The sequence below is a fragment of the Dermacentor silvarum genome, chromosome 1 (assembly GCF_013339745.2).
Source record: "Dermacentor silvarum isolate Dsil-2018 chromosome 1, BIME_Dsil_1.4, whole genome shotgun sequence".
NCBI lineage: Eukaryota > Metazoa > Arthropoda > Arachnida > Ixodida > Ixodidae > Dermacentor > Dermacentor silvarum.
Genome location: NC_051154.1, coordinates 159,736,465 through 159,759,845, shown reverse-complemented (window position 1 = coordinate 159,759,845; position 23,381 = coordinate 159,736,465). Strand labels below are relative to the sequence as shown.

The window sequence follows — 23,381 nt, the reverse complement described above, 5'->3', positions numbered from 1 at the left end:
AAAGATGTCTTAGCTAACACGGTGTGTCGCTTCTTGTTTGCTAGATTGTGTAAATGCTAATCGCATTAACTTCGATAATCATCTTAACATGGGTTCTGCAGGAATTCTTTCGTCTTCGCGACACTAACGAACTCTTGTCCACATTGTTCCCAGCCTATTAACACCTCGAATTCCTAGAGGTGATCGTGCTCAGGCATGTGACGGACGACCCGAAGTTTGATGGAGGTAGCGGTATAATTTCGACAGCGGCGCCACCTATCGACCAGGAGAAACACATTTGGGTGGGTGGGAATAGCGGCGAAAGGCACACTTCATGAGTTGCTAGACATCACAGATTCGAATCAACCTGACAAAGAGTTAGAAATATATATGCATTGCAGTCGCGCTAAAGAAATTGAAAAACTATTGGATTGGTGCGAGACTCGCTGCAAAAACATTCATTAGACTGTCTCAGGTACCTGAGCTATCCTTAACGGGAATCAATGAGATGAGTTTCGATAGAGCTCGTTACATTTTTCAAGAGAGGAAGACGTGCCTAGAGGCAGAGTCGACGGCAATATTTTGTTGCTGCACAAAAATATCTAGATTTTCGGCATGATCATTTTAACGGAAAAACTAAAATTAAATAAGTTTTCAAGAAGTACTTAGAGTACATTGATAAAATTGTAGCAAATAAATTCTGAAAAGTTAATTTGCAACTTTTTTGTGTCCTAAGGCACAGGGCAACTTACTACTGGTTTCCATTAATTTTCTTCGTTATATTTTCAAGCGAGTTGAATATTCTGCCGTAGGTTATATCACAATTAGCCCAACTAATTAAACTGAGACTTTGAAGTGTATATTGTTCTTGGACAAATGCTTTAAGACTACGCGGATGCTGCAAAATTTATAAACATTGGGGAGGGGAATATGAAAAACAAAATAGAAATGCAAAGCACTTTATTGCCTGGTAAATTTTTATTTTGAATGCTATTTCCACTCGTTAAGTGGCGCGACCCTCGTGTTCGCAGTAGGGTGCCTCGATGCCCAGCGCCGCGGTCCAGGGTGGAGACAACACCGCTGGCGCCGCCATATTGAGTCACACGAGCTGAGACTCCGCTACGCTTGCGTTCATAAATAGTGTTACTCGCGGCGCACTTCCAAGTGCTTTGCCTTGATGAGGATTTTTTATCGGTATCGCATCTGCACATCTTTATAACCAATAGCCGTTAACTCATCGAAGGTCCAAGACGTAAATGTATGGCGCCGGGAACATGCCCCAAGTTGCCTAATTCAATTTACATTTAACATGCCGTGTGTATGTTTGAAATACGCACTATTTTTTTGCGCTTCGATGCTTGGTATATAAGGTTTGCTACCCCATGTGTGTGGAAGTTTTTCTTTTTCGCTGTTGTATTTTGGTTTACACGTCACGCCTCCTTTACCGTAGCCAGCCACTCGCGCACGGCGGTTATTTTCCCTTGCGTTGCGCGTGCTCTTCGCGTTCGTTGCAATTATTTGACGATATCTAAACTCAATTTTGCTTTTTTTTGCCCACAAAACTGTGTGCTGACAGGATTAGGCTGGTGTAAAAATAACTGCGATGTGAAAATAAGGTTAAGTTAGTGCTGTAGAGAAACATGTAACGTAACTTGTCTGTGTCAATCTTGCGTAGTACACACAAGAAACCAAACGATGCACAAAATACATTTACTTATAATGTCTAGTACAATCAATCATGAAACAGATATGTACATGAAAAATTATATGTACTGTGTGGCGCCTGAAGGTTATGTTGAAAGACGAGATAAAAAAAAATCGCAAGGTAGGCTCGACACACAATTCGGGATAGTGAGAGTTTTTTTTTTTAATTTATTCATTACATGGGGGGATTTCAAGTGAGTACATCAACACACAATATAAATCGAAAACAAGAATACAAACAAGAAAACGCAACCGCGGGTAATACTAATCAAGATATCCAGCCAGAATACATCAGCTACCATCAAATACTTCGCATCAGCCAAACACATCGATGGTGAGTACAGAACATTTTATAAATAACCATTATAACACTGATAACTACATTGAAAAATAAACAACACTGCATACATATCGCGTACAAAAACCGTAAATGAACTAAGACAGTCAAATACAGATTAGCAATGTTTTTCACTTGGAAAATATAGTCCATGATGATGTAAGGATGTTGACTTTAACAGATGGCGCCCATCCTGTCGATTTTCCTCGTACTGGTCCTCTTCAAAGTGTTTCTAAGTACAAGTAAAACAACAAAAGTGATTATTGATATGAAAAGTTGCCTTGTAAATACAGAGAACCCATTACAGTGCTTAAAAATAAATTTTCGCGGAAGTAATGCTGTACCACCTCGCTTCAGACGTTTCGAAGAAATGCACAGGCTACAACAGACACCATACCAGAAAGCGCCGAAACATTTTGGTCCCATGATGCCCCTTAACTCTACTACGCCGGGGCATACCGTGCACAGGCATTTAAAGACCGTCACAGTACCCACTACGATCCGGAATGAGCACGAATGACCATCGGCTTACGAGCACCACGCTACAAATATATTCGTCTAAAAAATCAGCTATATAACGTAACAACCTGAGATCCGCAAGATATCTGCTGAGAATAGAGAAAATCACAATGCTTCGCTTGCCACGTACACAACAGCCACTCTCCCCAGAAGAAGCACTGCGTTCTTTAGTCCCAAATAACCAGTAGCGAAAAAAGAAACTGAGAAAAAAAAAGAAGCAAGAGACACCCACGATGTGTGCTTCCCGTGAAAAAGTAAAATAGGTGGTTTACATCACGATTTGTAGCTAATGTAAGACTATTTCGCGGCGAAGCATTTTCGTCAGTCATTAAAATAAGGGTACTACTCGCATAGACTGCGCTGATCAAAACGGCAAAAGCCTATGCGACGCGCGCTCGCAAACCATAGGCTACTCAGCATCGGTGCAGTGCTTACTTCGTGAGCGAACGTAGGTACGTGAGCGAGGATCAGAGATTACTTTCTTATTTATAAAAAACACGATGCGATAGTCTAAACTTTCTTGACACTTACCTCGCAAATGTAGGAGCTATCCGTTGCCTTCCAGTGATACCGCTTTACTTGGGCTTCCCATCTCTTCCTTCGCTCTGGGTCCCGGGGGAAGCGTAAACAACGAAGCCCTTTACGCGTCGATCCGGTGCACTTGGGAACACAACAGCCCGTCATGTCGACTCGATGCACTTGACAAGCTTGTCATTCATGCGGCTGAACACTGTCCAGCAAGTAGAAGCGTCAGCGAAGCATCCGCGCGCACTGTGTCTCGAACTAAGCACCGGCACCAAGCACTCGCAACCACTCGCTGTGACTCAAGATGGCGTCGCAGCGAGAAAGCGGCGGCGCGGGTGCGGTCAAAGGATGGCACCACCCTGAACGGCGGCGCTGGCATCGAGGCACCCTAGGTAGTGTGGCGCGCTAACGCCACCTAACGGCGGGGTTACTTGGGCGCAAAAGGGAGAAAGCGCTTCCTCTTGGGCTTGGGGTCGGCGAGCAGCACGTTCCGTACGTGCGCCGATCCACGCTTCGCGAGGCCATCTCGCCCGGCTAGGAGCAGGACACCGGCAAGGACGAACTTGGATCGTTCGAACGCGCCACCGTTCGCGTGACCGTACACGTGAGCGACTAGGCGATGGTGTCATAACATGGGGCAAACATATTCGCTCGCTATCCGGTCGCGGTGAGTCGGACTTCCTTGATTTGTCGCGCACCCATGTGAATGTTTTATGGGTAGTAATTCGGCTAGCATGCATTAGTGTTTGAAAGGTACAATAAATGCCCTTTTGATTGTTTGCACTACTGTGTTGGCGTTCCTTTGTCTCAAGAGCACGTGTGAGACCCCACAAACTCAACTGACAGAATTCGTCCACATCAGCAGCTCTTTAGACACACGTGATCAGGTTGATGCCATTTTCATAGATTTTGTTAAGGCCTTCGACACTGTCTCACATCCTAAACTATTGCATAAGTTGTTCGCTATACTAAAAATCGCATCCTTGGTTGGTTGGTTATGGGAATTTTTCCCCAGCGTTCACAATATGCACGTTTCAACTCTACTAACTCACCTTCGATGCCTGTTTCATCAGGGGTTCCTCAAGGTTCAGTGCTATGTCCCCTTTTGTTCCTGCTTTATAATAATGATCTCCCCTTACACACCTCTGTTAAGATACGCCTTTTTGCAGATGGATTGTTTCTTATATCATACTATAAAATCTCTGACTGATCATGCCACCCTTAACGATTCCTTCTCTGACTTCTGTAACTGGTCCAAATCATGGCAAATGAATATCAACTTTTCCAAGACCGTCATCATGTCATTTTCCCGATGTCCATGCCCCTTGTCCTTTGACTATGCTTTTAACAATGTTACGTTACACCGAGTGTTCGAATTCAAATATCTCGGTATTCTTGTAACACGCAATTTGTCATGGACCAAACACATTGATCTCACTTGTAACAAGGCCCTTAAAAGAATAGGTTATTTACATCGTACGCTCCATCCTGCTCCTCAAGAAACCAAACTTCTTACTTATAAAACTCTCATTCGTCCCATTCTCGAATATGGTTGCGTTGTATGGAACCCCTATAGAAAATGTGATATCAAAAAACTAGAATTCATTCAAAAAAGGGCAGTGCGCTTTGCCTGCAGAAGATATGACAAGGATTTTTCACCGTCCAGTTTTCTTCCCCAGCTTGGACTCACTACACTTGCAATGCGTCGCCATATTGAATACCTGACATTCCATTACACTTTAATCAATTCTACCCGCTTCGATACTCTAGATAACTATCTTACTTTTTCCAGACCTTAATCTACGAGGAGCAACCACGCCCTTAACATTTCAACCTTTTTTGCTCGCACCGACCTCTTCAAATGTAGCTTTTTTCCGTCAACAATTCAAGCCTGGAACTCGTTGCCGCTTGCCGGGAAGCATCCGTTCACTACCATTGAATGAATTCTTGGAAACTTGTTCATGTTCGTAAATGTTCATATGTTTGTTCATCCCACTCCTGCAATAGCTTCATTGAGGCTGCAGTATGTATAAATAAATAAATAAATAAAAAATATCCAATGCGGAACGCGCAAGGGCTCCACTGGAAATACGCCGCTCAGGAAAAAAAGAAGAAAAAGAAAGAGAATAAAAATAAAGGAAGTGGGGCTCGTCACGTGAACGTTACGCGGTAGGCAGGGAAGGAATGCCGCTTGCGGAAGCTAGTCGAAGCATATGGTTCTGTGGTGATTTGTCTGTTGGCAGTGACACTCGCCTCCCGGCGACATGGTAACATGAGAGTTCAATTCTATCCCCTCCTACAATGAAACTATTCTAAAATATTATTTCTTCAAAACGCCCCCTAGACGGTGCCTTACAACTTCCGCTTTGAAACATATATATAGTAAAACCAAAATTTGCAATGGGGACTCGTGAGGGGCTCTTTAATTTAACAGTATTACTGTAAAAAAAATATAGTGATGTTTCACTTCGTGAAAGCGGGTTACGCGCAAGCGTATGGGTGCTATTCCCTTTTTGTGCGTTCACCCGAATTGTCGCAAGCCGCCTAGCACGGAAGAGACGTCTCCTAGGCACGCATAGCCGGCGCCTTTTGCCGGTCTTGTTCAGCTCGTGCGTGGCGCTTGCCGACGACTTCGGGGTCGGTCACTCGCGCTCGGCCTGCCGCCGCTTGCGTTGCTGCTCCGTCCTTCTCGCTCGGCGCTCGGCCTCTCGATCGCCAGACAAACCCGGCGCACCAAGTCCATCTACGACTTAAGGGGGTCGAGACGCCTACAGAAGAAGATTGTGTGAATCCTCGGGTCCCATAACCGCCGCACGGGCAGCGAACGTCGCGTCAAGCGCATGCGTGACAGGGATAGTTGGGAGAAGGGAAACTTTCCTTCCGCGGGCGGCGCGCGGGAATCGCAAGCGCTATCAGCGCTACCGGGTGGGTCACGTGAGATCCCGCTGATATCGCCCGGGTCTCTTTGGTCCCCAGCAAGCGGCGATGGCGGAAGTCTCCGCCGCCGCTCCCGTATTCCCGCACGTGGTTAGTCAACCGCGTTCTTGCCGCGGCAAACGCCGCGGCCCCCCCGTATTCCCCAGTTGGTAAGTCGGAAGCCCTTCTTTACCTAGTGTATTATTCTCTTCGAGGGAACTCTCAGCGATGTCAACTATAGCTAGCTGGCCAGCTCGAAGTGTTAGTTGCAGTCGTAATAAATGCTTTCCGAGTGTACACGTGGTTGTCGTCTATTGTTTCCTCGAGCTTGTACCGGACCGCGGTTGATGCGCAGGCATGCGCCAACCGCGGGGCTCGGTGTGTCGAGGCAGAGGACCGTTGGCACCCCCCCATTTCCCGACATTTTGGCGCCCAACGTGGGGCAAGCTTTTGGAAAACGTGACGACGATCGGTTCGGTGCGATGAAGGCTTTGTCCGGACCAGCGTTAGGCCTCAGCCGAAGGCGTGATTGCTAGCTAGATCTGTGTGTGCTTTCTTGAGAACGAGTTAACGCTGCGCCAGTGTCGCCGAACTCGTGTAGACGCTGAGATTTGCAGCAAGTTTTCTTTTAAGAGTACGCCCGAAGCGAGTGAGTGCAGCAGCCGACGCGGTGGTCGATTTTCCCTGTACATATGTAAATAGCCTCCTTTCTGTATCTTTGGCTCGGGGAACCGGGCGCCGGAAACGCTGGCTAGGACGTCAGCGGGGCGCAGTCCCAGGAGTCGGCTCGAAAGCTGCGTGTTGAGCAGCGAGCGGGGACCGCTTAGCTAGGCCTGCATCTCCTCGCGGCGGCTCATTGGAACCCTTTATGGGTCTTTTGTGGCATTGGTATCCGTCATTGCCGCGATTAGGCCTAAGGCTCTGCGGAGCTGCTGGTCGCATGTTCGAAGACGACCATGCCATGACATTTAGCGGGTGCAACAGGATTCGCTACTTCTACTATACTCGCCCGAGCGGAGAAACCTCGTTCGAAATAGAAAGCTTATTTTGTTCAGTTGAACTCAATATTTTGCGGGCGGAATAACCGAAATCTCGAGGGACCAGAGAGCGCCTTGTTCATACGAGCATCGCCCTTTTTCGCGCTGTATCAGACCGGAAAAATTCGGTCGAAGCGAATAACTTCATTCAAATGAACTGGATTGTTTTTATTTCTTCTCGTTACCACATAAAGCTATGCGGTAGACGGGTGGTTCAGCATCGTGTCAGACGGCCGACGCTGCGGCGGCCTCTACTGCCTTAATTCTAAATGTTTGTGGAGTGCATTTGAGCGACTTTGCAGAACGAGTGAAGCCGCCTCGACTTGCTATTGCTGCCATGGTCCACGTCCCTGCCTGCTGTCTCGGCCCCTCCCTGTTCGCGGCGCGATGCAGCAGCACATGGCAGCCACAATGAGGGAGGCCCACCATCATACACTCCCACGAGGATGCGTCGGTCCGAGGTTCATCGAGCCGGCGCGCGCCGCCGCTTCGAGAAAGTCCTGACCCGCTGTTGCCGGGTGGACATTGCGGCGCGCATCTTGAGGGCAAGCCATCTTCAGCCCCCGTCATCGTCAACCACTGTGACGGCCGCCACACAGGACAGTGCTGCCTATCGACGTGGATTCGGACATTTCCTGCCGGAGTTTACCATCGCATCTGCCCGGATACTTTGTCAATGCCGTCGTTCCAGCGATTTCTCCGCCGTAGGGCAATATTTAAGGGTGGAGGGATGTGGGAATCCTCGGGTCCCATAACCGCCGCACGGGCAGCGAACGTCGCGCGACGTCAAGCGCATGCGTGACAGGGAGAGTTGGGAGAGGGGAAACTTTCCTTCCGCGGGCGGCGCGCGGGAATCGCAAGCGCTATCAGCGCCACCGGGTGGGTCACGTGAGATCCCACTGATATCGCCCGGGTCTCTTTGGTCCCCAGCAAGCGGCGATGGCGGAAGTCTCCGCCGCCGCTCCCGTATTCCCGCACGTGGTTAGTCAACCGCGTTCTTGCCGCGGCAAACGCCGCGGCCCCCCCGTATTCCCCAGTTGGTAAGTCGGAAGCCCTTCTTTACCTAGTGTATTATTCTCTTCGAGGGAACCCTCAGCGATGTCAACTATAGCTAGCTGGCCAGCTCGAAGTGTTAGTTGCAGTCGTAATAAATGCTTTTCGAGTGTACACGTGGTTGTCGTCTATTGTTTCCTCGAGCTTGTACCGGACCGCGGTTGATGCGCAGGCATGCGCCAACCGCGGGGCTTGTTGTGTCGAGGCAGAGTGCCGTTGGCACCCCCCCATTTCCCGACAAGATCCAGCGTCGGATCAGCTTACTGCAGTCTCTAAGGTGGAAGACTTTCTGTAATTCTCTTGACCCACATAAACCCTTGTCATATATATAGAGGACGGTGCGCGGTCTTCGAACATCGTCGCAACAACGCCACCCCTTCAAATGCCTGGCTCTCTACCAAGGTCGCCGAGAGATCGACGTAGCGGAGGACTTCTGTTTGAAGGTTGCCGGTCAACCGTCCTCGTTCACCGCGCATGATCCTTATGACGTTCCCATCTCGAGGGATTCTCGTATGGGCAATCTGTTTTCCATCGAGGAGTTGCAAGCGGCATTGGCAGCGTGCAGACGTTCCTCATCGCCTGGGCCTGACGGGGTGACGTACGCAGCTCTTGCCAACCTCGGTCAAACAGCCCGGCATGGTCTTCTGGACGTGTACAACAATTCGTGGCGTGAAGGAGTGGTTCCTGCTGCATGGAAGTCCAGCCGCCTTGTGCCTCTGCTCAAACCAGGCAAATCACCTCTAGACGTGGCGTCTTATCGTCCCATTGCTCTGGCCAGTTGTCTAGGAAAGGTGATGGAGAGGATGGTGCTGACACGTCTGGAGTGGTACCTAGAGCGGTACGAGATATACCCTGACGCTATGGCAGGCTACCGACGCGGACGTTCTTCTATAGACAACGTCATAGATCTTGTCTCGTCAGTTCAGCACGAAAAAACCCTAAAGAGACTGTCAGCGGTGATGTTCCTGGACGTTAAGGCGCTAATGGCAACATAACTCATCGAGCCATCCTAGTCACTTTGGGCGTTGTCGGCCTAGGTGGCCTTGTTTTTCGATGGATATACTCAGCTATTTGAAGGACAGGTCATTCTTTGTGCAAACAGAGGATGGTGTGATATCGCAGCACAACGCCTACCGTGGCGTACCACAAGGTGGAGTCTTGAGCCTCACTCTATTTAATCTAGTGCTCATCGACTTGGTTCATTCCCTTCCGCAATCCACCCATGTGTCGATCTATGCGGACGACACATGCATTTGGTCATCAGGATTTACGCGTCTGGCGCGCACCGCGCCAGACTCCAAAACGCGGCCACAGTAACATCAGGTTATCTCTGAGCATGAGGTCTGGAGGTGTCATCAGAGAAGTGCTCTATGGTTGCTTTCACGCGCAAAGCAATGAGACCGTATGTTGTCAAAATTAATGGACAGCCAATCATCTACGAGAAGACGCACCGTTTTCTAGCGGCGATAATCGATCGAGACCTCTCCTGGAGTCGTCAAATCTGCTACCTAAAAAAGAATCTGGCCATGGTAACCCATGTTCTCAAATTTCTCGCGGGAAAGTCATGGGGTGCATCTGTGAGGGCGATGCTCCAACTCTATAACGGGCTCTTCCTTGGTCTCCTACGCTATGCTTACCTGTACTGAGTGGGACCGGTAAGACCAACCTCCATGCCCTCCAGTCTGTGCAAGCTCAAGCTCTGCGAATATGTCTTGGCCTTCCCAGGTGTGCATCCCCGGCAGCAACAATAGCCATCGCGCATGACCCCCCATACGTACTTTCCACAACGTGATCCAGGAGCGACGCCACTAAGCGTCGCTCAGCGGGGCGAACTGTGAGTATCGCCCTTGCTGAAGACTGCTTCTCTTGATGAGGTGCGGTCTTGGGTGCTCGAGAACGGCCTCCCTTGCGTGTCATCACGTCAAACCACGGAGCGTTCTTGTCTGCTGCATCTGGTGACTGGTCCCGTGCCGACCATTCCGCCTGGTAATTCGGAATCACCGACTGAGTGATTGGCATACTTCAACGCTTCAAAGTCCCCCAAAAGGTCGCTAAGACTCCAAAGAGATAGAATTGTCGCTAGGACGACTGAAAAAACGCTAAATTTAGCGACTTTCTCGCTAAGTTAACACCACTGGCGACCGCTTCCGTAGTGTCACCTGGAGCCTACGGCGATTTAATGTGGCTTTGCGTCTGCACGCCCTGCGTCAGTTGTCAGCTTGACAAATTTTCATGGTAGCAGAAACGCACAGTATTGTATCTTCAATTTGCCCGCAACCGCTGTCGTGTCTATTAGTAGCGTTTCCTCGCGTTCTCACGTCGCCTTTTCACTGTCCCGCCCTCCCCCATGTATGAAAACTGCGAGCGAAGAGTGGCGAGGCTCTCGTTCACTCGTTTCGTGGCTGCGAGTTGGTTCTACCTATTATCTGCCTCCTTTCCCGCCTCCTCCCTACCTCGTCTCTACCATTCTATCGCCCCTCTGGACTGTTGCACGCTAGTAGAAAGGAAAGTGCTGCCGTTTCTGCATTGCTTTTGCGGGGGGTCCCGGATAATTACAGCTGCCAAGATGGCATTGTGCCGACGCCCAGGTAGCTCCGGAGGGCATTATGACGACCGTCGATGGAAAGCTCCAAACGAGTGTCTCGCGTCGCCTTTCGTCTCTGCCACGCTCCTGCTCGCTCTGAACCACCTCCCGACGCGGCGTGCAAGACAGCAGCAGCAGCAGCAGTGGAAAAGTCGAAGGAATAGACAAAGGAAGCTTTGCTTTTAAAAAAACCTGCCCGTCTGGAGGTGTTTCAGTTTGACAACCTTGATGGGGCGGTGTCAGCGAGCAAACCTCTTCGTTGTTCATCGCTGCAGGGTCCCGGCGTATGCGCCGTCGAGCTGAAGTTCGAGGAGCTGGACGTGGACGGCCACCTGCCTCTGTGCGACGCCGGCGATGCGGTGCAGCTCAGCTCGACGGGCGAGCGTTTCTGCGGAGTCGAGCCACCGCCACCCATCGGTTTGTGAAGTAAATCTTACGGAAACGGGCTAACGTTTAATGTGTCGTATGTGTAAGCACAATGGCCTACGCGTAATGTTATGGCAAATCTGCAAATATCAGCGCATCACGGACGCATTATAATGTATACTTGGTTTGACCCAGTTGTGTTGAAATTTCATGACCTTGTCGTCATCGTCGTTAATTGTTGTTGTTGTTCACATATTTCGCGGCTAATAAGGAAGAAGCGTTTGGCTTAATTTTTCTTCAGGTTATACTGAGCATGTCGTTGACAATATGTCCGCATTTATTTTTTATGAAACTCTTGCCTGATCATGTGCGAAAATGTTCATATATACTGGTTGTCCCAGTTAATATAGACCAAACTTTAAAAATGGAACATTTTGCATAAACGAAGCTAAGCATATATTGCTCTCAGTCGAGTTGAGAAGCCATCACTATTTTCTTTCGATTGTGACTCATTTAAGTAAATAAAACAAATATCTAACTCGTTAGGTATTGTCCTAATTGGCAGGACGTCAACTAAGAAGTCGGAGACAGCTATAAGAAACATGGGACAGGGATGTTGGTGTAGGCTCCCTATATACACCCCTCTATTGGCACAATTAGAAAGCTCGCGTCCATGCATTTTATATTCGACGCCAAAAGGCTTTGCGGCGAAGACAAAACACGACGAACATTTCGAGAGCGGTGGGAGAGAACTTCAAACATTTTTTTCGTTTGAAACAAAAAGGAATTTGATAAAGTTTTCTCAGTCTGTAAGCAATACAACGTGAAATCAGGTGCACTATTTAGCGTATTTTTACTATACGCCTCAGTGTTCATTTGGTGGCTTAACATAAGCAAAAAATGAGTTTTTGCATATTTATGGTCACCTGACGTGCGCACTGCTGCGCGGTATATCTACCTGAAAACATTTTTCGCGCAAAGTAATGCTTCTGAACACTTACACTTACCTGATAAAAATTTAAGTTCTTGTATGAAGTCATTTTTTTAATATCGAAGATGGCCCATTTTGACCAGTTTTAACGGCTTATAGAAAGACGGGAAAATACTAATATGCGACGAGTACAGTTTTAGGTGTAAGGCTCGTCTTCATTCTCCTGAGAAAAATAAGTCTTGATTTCTTAATAATGGAACGCAGTTTTCGGCAACGCCTTTTACGGGCCATATGTGAGAAAGTTCCGTGGTGCTTGATCGGAGCTTTTCTATGGGAGCAAATATTCCCTACAGCGCCTTTTGTGTTATATTGAATCGCCTAAATTTTCAGAAAGAAATCGCAGATGGCCGAGCACCAATGTTGGGACAGTTGGCGAGGAATGACCCAAATATAAGTTAGCTGTCCACGAGTGCCAACTGTCCCAACATTGGCGCTCGGTCATCTAACGCAGTAGCTAACTTGGTGGAAGTAGGCACACCCTGCCTACTTAGACCACACAAACAAACAAACAAAAGAAATACGATGGTAGAAAGGAAACTAATTTCGTGCAAGCTTATTAATATTATCAAAATTATAATATTGCAATTATTTCTGTTCAAAGTTATATTGGATGTGGCTGCTTCATTCACCAGTGCTTGTCTTGTGTCGTATGACAGTGATCCCGGTCTCCGCCGACGGTCTTCGGATGGAATTCTACTCCAACGGTCAGGGAAGTGGTACAGGTTTCGCATTACAACTGACCCAGATCGAGAACTCTTGTCCAAAAAAAGGTACGTACGAAGTACACGTTGGCATAATTTGCTGACCTAATGATGACATGACCTAAAAACACCGATCACAGCTCTATATATACACGCTCGTGTTAGAAAGTTGCGAGCGCGGCATAGTATACAACAGGGCCCAATTAGGGAGCGAGCTTCTACTGGTGCAGAGGGCACCAAGGGGAAACGTGACGCACTTTGGAGGCACGCAGTTAATTAATCGACACATTACGACCGTGTTCATTGGCTGCTTTTGTTTTTAGGTTAAATTCATTTTAGGTGATGGATGCAAAGTATTAATGGAACGCTAAAGAGAACTACAATATGACTTTAGACAGGTATATAGTATTCCTTTAAAGCTTCTTTGGAGGAATAGAGTTGATAATTAGAGGCGATATAGAATGGCGAAATTTATTTCTTGAATCTTGCGCCGAAACCACGATGTCGGTGACGTCAGTGTGAAATCGTCAGTTTTGTTGTATTTTCGCGCATTTTAGCCGCCTTTTATGCCTGGAACATTACCAAAAGTTGCAGGGTGAGTCTTTTCTTTCTTTCGAATGCAATATTATCTTAAAAGACAAAACAAAGAAAGCGCCCCCAGCAGACGCTGTCAAAATCTATGATGTCACAGGGAGCTGGTACGGGACATTTAATGAAGTGTCGCACCCGTCTTCACTGTCTTTTTTTTTTTTTTCTTGTAGGGCGGGGGGGGGGGGGGGGGGGGGGAGGCCTAGCGTGCTTTCAATCACGCTGAGAAACCCGGCACTCCTCCCGAAGGGTAGTCTACCAATCTAGCTGAGCTTAGCATCTTTCTTTAGCCGCAATCCTAAGTTGGCTGCCCTCTCGCGTGTAGAAAATAAGCCACAACCTCCAACTTTGAGCAATGCGGATTATATCGCACACAATTTCAAGCTCTTCGCTTTCGCCGCTGATACGTCATGACCTCATGATACAGTGTCGCTCTCCGTTCCTGTGAGTCACTGCGGCTGCCACACGCGAGCGCCGCCAGAACAAACGCGTGCAGTGGCATTTTATTTACAGTGAATCTTTTAAAGGCTAGGTTCCAGGAGATCGCGTCCGTGTGCACCGGAAGTAGGCAACAATCTTGTGGCGTTTCGTTTCGTGGCGTCTCATTCACTTGGTATATACCAAAATTGACATGGAAGGGTACAAATGTATGACTAACATGACTGATAGGTCATGACATCAATAGCATCACATGCTCGTCAGTTACGTCACGATTAACGATAATAAAATCACGTGTGGCGCATACCCGCATTGGATATGCGGGTATGAGCCAGGGACAAAGGAAGAAAGAGAGAGCCTGTTGCTACAATTCACCACCACCAAAGAAAGAGAGAAAGAAGGAAGGAATGAAAGAAATAAAGAAAGAAAGAAGGAAGGTAATAAAGAAAGAAATCGCATGTGACTCATACCCACGTTGGATATGAGGGTATGAGCCGCCGAGAGCAGGAGCGAGAGAGATCTCGTCGGCGTCGCGCCAACGCCTCGACAGAAGATCGGACTTAATTGGCCCAGCAAACGCACTATTTGGCCATCGCACCGGGCGAAAACAAGACGCCGGTGTCCTTGCTCTTTGACGAACATGCCGAAAACGCCTAATATAGTCAATAACGATAATATATAAATTCACTATAGCAATATTCGCTACAGCAGACCCACCATAGTGACAGCTTCGCTGGCTTGCATCTTCACAGTAGTGGAACGGCTCTACATTATTTATATATACAGGGCGTCCCAGCTATCATGCAGCACGATTTAAAAAAAGAGGAACGGCGTTACGCGAGCCAAACCTAGTGCGTATTGTTTCCAGTACAGTGGAGTAACCGCCAGTATATTTTTCGTTACTGAGATTTAGTTAACTAATTGTAATTAACTATCTAACTCGAGAATTACTGTCCAATTATCAAAGTGTCAATGAGAAAGTTGTAGAGCAACATGAAAAAATCCCGATATAGCTCTCTGTTACTCAATACGTGCTACATAAATGCATTTTTCCGAGTGTGAAAGAAGCCGGCGAATACACGTAGAATTGCCGCACCACTGGCCGCTCGAGGCACTTTGCGTGTATTCGCGGGCTTCTTTCATGCACGGACAAACACTTTTATGTAGCACGTATTGAGCAACAGAAAGCTGTATCGGGAGTTTTTCATGTTGCTCTACAACTTTTTCATTGACACTTTGATAATTAGGACAGTACTTCTGGAGTTAGATAATTAATTACAATTAGCTAATTAAATCTCAGTAACGAAAAAATTACTGGCGGCTACTCCACTGTACTGGGAACAATACGCATTAGGTTTGCTTCGCGTAACGCCGTTCCTCTTTTTTTTTAATCGTGCTGCGTGATAGCTGGGACACCTTGTATATATATATATATATATATATATATATATATATATATATATATATATTATGAGTACAAATTGTTGTACTTAGCCTTGTTTCTACACGAGGCCAAATATCTTATGTTACCTAAATTTCATGCTTGCGTCCTCTTTTCGGTGTCCCGAGAAGCGTGCATGTGAGATCTTCTCCGACTTCGTAGAGACGTGTCAGTCACGTGATCGGCTGCAGGCTCCGCGTGCGGTGGCACCTTCGCCAAGGAGCGGTTCAGGCTGGAGGGCCCGTCGGCGGCAGGCGGCGCCTGCCTCTACCTGCTGCGCAAGTTCGACGAGGCCGTGTGCCAGGTGCAGGTGCGCTTCCAGCGCTTTTCCGTGGGACCCGGCGGTGAATGCGACAAGGGGCCCCGCCTGCTGGTCGCGGGACGCAGCCTGTGCGGATCCCGAGGCCCCGATGCCGTAGGTAAGGCACGCTCTGTGCAACTCCGCGCTGAGAAAACACCTCGGTATCTCGCGAAAGCGACGCCGCGAGCTCGTAACAACTGCACTTGTGACAAAGTTCATCAGGGCACGTAGCGGAAAGCGGTGCTTATTTTCCTCTGAGCTTTCCCTAGATCTAAGGTAGAAAGATTAGAAACATATTTTTCATCGCTTTCGGCGGTTAAAGATTTTGCGCCTACAGTCACTTATTTGCTTCGTCATGGGGCTTTCCAGCTGCTCCGCGTGGCTTTCTTTACTTGCGTCAGCTTTATTTCGTACTAGTAAAAATGCACGCGCCCTCTCATCAAGAGAGGAACAAAGACCCGATCTCATACATTCTTATGCTACATAGCTTTTCCCTCGCTTTATATTACTTTCAAACGTCTAGAGGAATCATCAGGGGAGAGGGCCGAGCATCTGTCTGGCTCGCGGCGTTTGAAAGCAGCGTGAGCGACCGCACTCACGCGTGAGGCTGCTCAGACAAATATACGTATGTTTGGTGCTCACCTCTCCGCGAGGCAGCTCACAGCGTAACCTCACAACAATTTTTCTCTCTCTCTCCTTTTCTCTTCAGAAACATTCGACTTCCCGACACAGACACTGGCATTTCTCTACCAACCAGGGGATAAGCCGCAACAAGACAAGTTTGTGCTGGACATTTTTCAAGAAAAGTGCGATAGATAGAGCGCCTTTCGTGAGCTGAAATAAACAAAAAAACTGGTGGTCGCTGTGGTGTATACTGTCTATAACGATGATTAAAATTTGTCAGCCACAACCTCAGTTGAGCTCTACATAACGCGAAGCATTGTGGTTTGGTGCGTAGGGAGGACTCCCTATACCCGCGCTTATTTCTGAAGCGAAACGTGCACCGCAGGTTGTGAAGATGAAATGTTTATACGGCATTGCATTGCTGGAGATGTTGATTGTGTACAATTTTACATTGTTAGAGTTTGTACAATTATATATATGCACATCACTTGACATAGTTACTCAATGTCCATCGGTTCACTGATTGTGGTTTGAACCAGGGGTTTGAACCGTGCACGTCTTGACCGGTGACATCACTAGTGGTTTCAATGATGGATTCACAGGTTAGGGCGAAGCTAGCGTCATTTCTCACGTTCATTGTGCACAAAAGGACCCAGGTGCGCCAATGCCTACTATCTGAGAACAGATGTGTGTCACGCAATAACTGATTGCACATTGTTTCATCGGCGCTATACCAGATCTGAAGGTCACATTCAGTGCTATCTGGGCGTTTGATAAGAGCTATGTACTTCAAATGCAGTCCTATGTCACCGTTTGAGACGTTATGTTAGACTGCACTGCCTCGGGGATCGACCCACAAACCGTCAAATACCCTGCAGGAAAACCCGGTCTACATTCAGCAAGAATGCTTCGTAATAAAGGGCTCACCAGGTCTGACCATTTTTAGCTGACAAACGCAGTGCATACAATGCGCGCTAACTATCGTGTCTGCTAAGTATTACATCGCTACGCGCCGCGGAAAGAGCTGAAATTTCGAACCAAACGCCGTTTGCCCTTCTCGCGGGCGCCGCGCTTCCAGCCGGAGAGTCGACGTCAATCGCGCAAGTGCTGTGACGTCACTTTCAGTGACACATGACCGAGAATTATTCAAGGCAACAGCGCTTATCTGTTTGATATGTTGCTTCAATAGACGAATCAAAGTTTAGAAAAATGGTAAAACCTAGAAACCGAATGTCTGCATGTCTGTCTTGCTTCGCACCGTAGCAAGAGAGATGTACTTCCGTTTCGTATATACGCTTCTTCCTACGTCGTGCAGTCGCACGCGCAGAGAGCGAATGGCGAAACTGTCGTTTTCTACCGTGTTCCAGCGCGCGATCATGCTCTGTGATCCGCTTGCGTCTGCCTCAGTGTTCTTGTAGCACTGACTTATACCGCTAGTCAGGTGTTCTCGTGCACAGCGCGCAAAATCGTGCGCTGCGCGAAGCAAGACAAACGCAACAGTTCGCGCGCGAGATCGCCAGAGGAAGTGCGCCGCACAGCAAAAGATCGAGAGGAAAAAAAATAATAATAATAAGATAAAGGCGGGGCCCGTGACGTATGCGTCACGCGATCCTCCAGCTCCAGTATGGGAGAACACAGGGAAGGAATTTCGCTCGCGGAAGCTAGACGGGGCGAGTGAAGAGGATGTCTATATGTTGGCAGTGACGCTCGCCTCCTGATATCATGGGTTCGTGGCACTGAAGTATTTCTATCTCGGCTATTAATGAACCAATTTGAAAAAGTCTTGCGGTAGAACGCTTCCTAGAAGGCACGTAAGAACTTCCAGCGTACAACCAAAATTTGCTATGCATGTGGCCTGGTGAGTGGCCCGCAGGGCGCTCTGGCAAAAATATCCAGGAACATCATCATCAGGGTCGAACAACGCAAAAGATGGGATGAAGTGTAGACGACAGAGACAGCGCTAACAATCAATCTTTATTGCATTATATCAACTTAAATATATGGGGTCGTATCAAAAAGTTTCGAGGCTGGCTCTGTTTCGAAGAAAGTAATTTATTTATGTGCATTCAAACGCTGTCACCTTTAGTAAAGTTTTATTGGTCCGTTCTTCTTCTTGCTTCTCTGTTCTTTGCTGGAACATGAAATCTCTCGGATGATGATCGAATGATGTTCAAACGCAGACAGGAAGCGATGTAGATCAGACGAACAAGATTTATCGTTAAACTTTTCTATGCTGATACATGGCAGTTAAAACAACTTAATTACAAATTGAACAATAGAGAAACAACGTCCCGCTCGTCGACTCTCTGAATGACTGTTAGAGCCCAGACTACTGTACGGTGCCTCACCGATCTATCAGCTATCCTGACTTCAGCCCAGACTGAGGGACCGGATATCGTCCGGATTATTATAGGAAATTATTATAGGATTATTATAGGAATGGGAAACAAAACTGCTTTCCTTCTTCCTACAACTCCGTTTCTCTTTCTTATTTCCACGTAGTAAGTGGCGGCCTCAGCGAAACACGCCAGGCACGTACGATTTAATGCTAGGCCATCTCAAACCTCGGCGGCGTCTCTAGCCATCAAATGAGTCGGGAGCCGGTGCCACAACACCGCGTCCCGCAGTCTCACTCAAGGTTTTTCCGCGTGGAAAAATTATGACCGCCGGTGGCATCTGAACTAGGTGTTTACCGTTCTCCGAATGCGTTCCTCGCATGTGTGCCGCACCTCTACAGCGTGCACTGTAAGTCGTCACTCGACACCGCGCGGGCTTTTCTCAGCACTCCAAAAACAAGGTCCAAGTGGTTGCCGCCCGAACGCGTAGGGGAGTGGACCTCCGCTCCGTGCACGCAACACGTGGTCAATCTAAACCTCGGCGGCGTCTCTAAACAGCACAGGGCTCAGGAGCCAGTGCCACAGCACCGCGTACAGCAGTCCCACTCAAGGTTTGTCTGTGTGGACCTATTATGACCGTCGACGGAATGCCAACTAAGGACGCACAAGCCCGCGTTCACCGAATCCGCGCCACGCCTCCCTGGCGCGCACCGTGGCTCATCACCCGATACCACGCGGGCCTTCTGTCCCCTCAAGAACAGAAACGGTCACCGCCCGGACGCGTAGAGGAGTGGACCCCTCCCTATACACAAAACACGTAGGCAACTCGCGACAATGTGACGTTTAAAAGTGAAGCCGACTTTAAGGGGATCGGTGTAAGCTTGGTCTTTGTAAGCTGGCTTTGCCACGTTCTGTGTTGCAGTGAAGCCTACTCACAGAAAAATGCGATGCGAACGGGGCCCGATAACGATATCGCGTTCCACTCTTAAAGGCGAAGCTTAAGCGTCCTCCAATTTTTTTTTCTGCCTAATCGCTGGCAGGTCTGCTCAGTTCCGATAGAGCGCTCGTCCGCATCTGTCCTGTCTTCTTTGCGTGTATGTGTACTTATTTGCGCTATATGTGAAAGTAACCGATAGATATGTTCTTGATGCGCACAAGGCTTGAAACGTTGCTATTTTGTACATTGTAATACCTTGCATCAAATATGTATTATCGCTAGTAACTCGCTTACTCTTGTGGATGGTCACGAAACATTCAGCTTCGACAATTCGTGCGCTATCGGTGTAATGCTGTCATTTATTGTGCGTATATATAGTGCGCATATATTCAAGTGTGCGCTCATTCACTTGTTCTTGACGCGTTGGCAATAGAGTGGGCGTAAGTTCCCGTGCCAGTTGAGGTATGTATGTAGATACTGTGCGCGAAACTTACTATCACAGGAGGCGGCGCTACTCCCTTTGCCATTGTTTAACGAGCGGTACTCACTATTGCCGACGTCTCGGGGCAAGAGTGAAGGTTAGCTATACAACGCTGGCGGATGAGCAAATTTCTGTATCCCCGTGAGGAAAGTCGTATACATCTCGAAGTGCCGGTAACACGTACGGATATGCCCGTCACTATTTTTGCAGCCAACTCCTGCACACATCTTCAATCCACGTGAGTCAATCCAGCATGATTGGAGCAGAGTGCATTAGCGAAAACGGAGTTGCATTTCCCACAGCTGATCGCACAGAAGCAAGGTAGAAGCGGTAATGGTTTCGTATACGCTGTGGCCCCGTGCGGCGTGCCGCCGAAAGCTTCATCTCTTTTCTCTAGAAAAAGCTGCTCCGCAAAAACCCCCTTGCACAGCAATACAGTGCTCTCAGCGTTTCTGCCACTTTGAGAATATGTCCTGGAAGTCTCTTTTTCGGAACAAGTCGAGCACCCTTCTGCGATTCGAGCTTGACTTAAGCAATCGTGTCAAAATGACTACCGTTGACTTCGTATTTATTTTCGGAAGAAAGCAAAAAAATTATGCGTGGCTCTGCTATCGCGAACACCAGAGACCAACGGAGCTGGGTAAAGCCTAGTATTATTATTAGTTGATTTGTAAACATATACACAGGAAAGAGAAAGCGAGAAGCAAGGCTGGCAACTGCCACCAGAAGGGGCACAACGCCTGCCTACTCTTCGGAAAGGACGAGAGAAACATATAAGTATAAAGATAGGAAGGAGGGGAGGAAGGAGGAAAAAAAGAGCGAGAGGACAAATCTCAAAGAACAAAGTAGAACACACAGTAGGGCCCGTCCCTGCAGGTCAAGCTACTAAAGAATGGGAAATAAAAGAAATGGGTGCTGGGTTACCAACGTGCCCCTAAGTTCGTTGCTTCTAGAAAAGTAAGGAGAGCACGATGAGCTTGATCACGTCGAGACGCACAACCACTGGGGTGTAAACATTCATCTAGAGTCGTACACCGCAGGCCAAGGAGATGATAGTCCCTCACTAGCGATATGCGTTGCGCACTGAAAGCGGGACATTCCAATATAAGGTGCTGAAGTGTCTCGCAGCCACCGCAAGACGCACACTATGGACTGGTCACACGTCCTTCTCTGTATAAACGTTCGTGCACATTAACACAGCCAACCCTTAGCTTGAGTAGTTGCGCTCTAGCGCGACGAGGCAAGCCTCGACCGCGAACACCCGGCGGGAACGTTCCATTTGCGACGCGCTGGTCTGGATGCTGCTTGAGTAGGTGGCGACGAATCAGCAGACGAGCGTCATCAAGCTTGCAGAAAATTTCAGGGCAAGCACAGTCGTTATGAGTGCAAGTTGCAGCCAGTCGATCAGCCTCTTCATTTCCGGCGATCCCTACGTGCGAAGGTATCCATTGAGAAACGAGAGATACCCCACGTGATAAAATTTTGTTGGCACGTGGGGTATCTCTCGCCTAGTAAAGTAGTGGCAAACCACACACTTAGTCTAACTTTTGCTGGGCTTCCCCCATAGTTAACTTTTTTCTCTCTCCTTGAAGTCGATCGAACCTCTTCAAGGTGATTATCGGCGTTGATGAAGCAGGAGGCAGGTTGGAGGTAACAAAACTTGAAGATATATTGCAACGAAAATATTTACAGATGCAAATGCAGAGTTAGCAAAAAAACACTGATTCAAAACACGCAAGTAAACAGCGCCTTACACTTCTACTTTTTCTTAAGTTAGAGCCTAGGACAACTGTCACTGCATACGACTAAACGAGTCTCACTGTTCTACCACCAAATGGTTGCGGCCCAGACTAGCGTTGCATCGTACGGAGTCTGACTGATCAATCAGCTTTATTGATTACAGCCTAGACTGAGGAACAGCACCTCGTCTGGATTGTTATAGGTGAAATTTGAGACAAAGAAAAATGGCGGTAGGGCCGTTGGCCCGTCCCACAGAAGCAAATTCCAATGAGAGCTACACATTTGTTAAGCCACAACCCCAAGGAATGGGCTTACTCTTAAAAGTAAATGTATGGAAAACAACCCTGTTTTCCTTCTTCATACAATTCCGTTTCCCTCTCCTATTTCCACGTGGTCAGTGACGGCCTCAGCAAACACGCCAGGCACGCACGATTTAGTGCTAGGCCATCTGAAACGTCGGTGGCGTCTGTAGCCAGCAAAGGGCTCGGGAGCTGGTGTCACAACACCGCGTACCGCAGTCCCCCCTCAAGGTTTGTCCGCGTGGAAAAATAATGAGCGTTGGCAGCATCCGGACTCGGTGTTCTCAAGACCACGTTCTCCGAACGCCATCTTCGCATGCGCACCGCGCCTCTACTCGTCTTTCACGTAGCGGATTATCGATCACTATATGGGGACGAAACAGGTGTACGGGTACAGCGCTGAGCCGAAGCAACAGTCGTCGCAGTGGAAAAGCTCAATGTCCCCACGACCGCAAAAAGGCTAGGCATGTCCACAGCTCGACAAAGTGCATGATCGTCGTATTTTTTTTTTTTTTGTATTCACGGTATTGTGCATTGAGAATTCATCGCAAATTGTCCGACTCGACCACAGTCATCGATATTCAGAATGCTTCAGACAGGGTCGTTCCCCTCGAGAGGCAGACTGAGCCTTTATTCACCAGAGGTAGAGCCGCAATGTCCGGATTGTGGCGAATCATACTGCTCGCTAGCGCACATGCTCTGGCAATGCTCCGCGTTAAGCGGCACCATGTTCACTAAAGAAGAAGACTGGTAGGACGCCCTGCGAAGCGACGACCACCAGACCCAGCTCCGGGCCGTCCAGAGGGCTCACGAAAGGGCGCAGGCTCACGGGCTTCCCGTCCCAACGTGGGTGCGGCCCGCGAACCCTGCCGGCCACTAAACCAAGAGTGGGTGGGGAGGGGTTCCTCAGGAATCAATAAAGTTATTTCCTGCTCCTCAACAGCGAGTATTACTGTCAATTTTGAGGGCATCTGAGGGAGGCCGTTTGGGGAAAACAGACCGACCTGGCTCGTGCGAGGAGCTGTATGCTGCTCGACGACAATGAACCGTGTTACAAATCACTCCGCACACGCGAGTTTCTCGCCAGAAACATCATGGTTTCTACCCTCTTCGTCAGATTTGGCTCCCGCATATTTCGCTCTCTCCCCAAAATCAAAACCCAAGGTTAAATGTGGCCATTTTGACACGATTTTTTTAAATCAAGCTGGAATTGCAGAAGGGTTCTAGATTCGTTCCGGGAAAGAGACTTCCACGACCAATTCGCAAACCGACAGGAACGCTGGACGCGCTTTATTGGTGCGCAATGGGACTATTTCAAAGGTGACAGTGTTTGAATGCGCCTAAATAAATTATTTTCTTCAAAGCAGAGCCAGTCTCGACACTATTTGATATCGTATACTTCGTATATAGGAGAAACAATCTGCGCAGAAAAGATAGAAAGAGCAATTCATCCCAGCCGGCTTCTGTAGGCAGGATAATGCACA

At 48.2% G+C, this 23,381-nt stretch overlaps 1 protein-coding gene across 1 annotated transcript in view; it reads left to right on the top strand.

Annotated features, from left to right (window-relative positions):
• The window catches only part of LOC119436303 (cubilin-like), a 69,749-nt gene extending 53,425 nt beyond the window's left edge, over positions 1-16,324 (top strand). Inside the window, exons 3-6 of the mRNA XM_037703118.2 lie at positions 10,930-11,071; positions 12,668-12,781; positions 15,371-15,598; positions 16,190-16,324. Coding sequence (XP_037559046.2) covers positions 10,930-11,071; positions 12,668-12,781; positions 15,371-15,598; positions 16,190-16,299 — 594 coding nt within the window. The 3' untranslated portion in view covers positions 16,300-16,324. The remainder of the gene's footprint in view (positions 1-10,929; positions 11,072-12,667; positions 12,782-15,370; positions 15,599-16,189) is intronic.
• Positions 16,325-23,381: the final 7,057 nt, after the last annotated feature.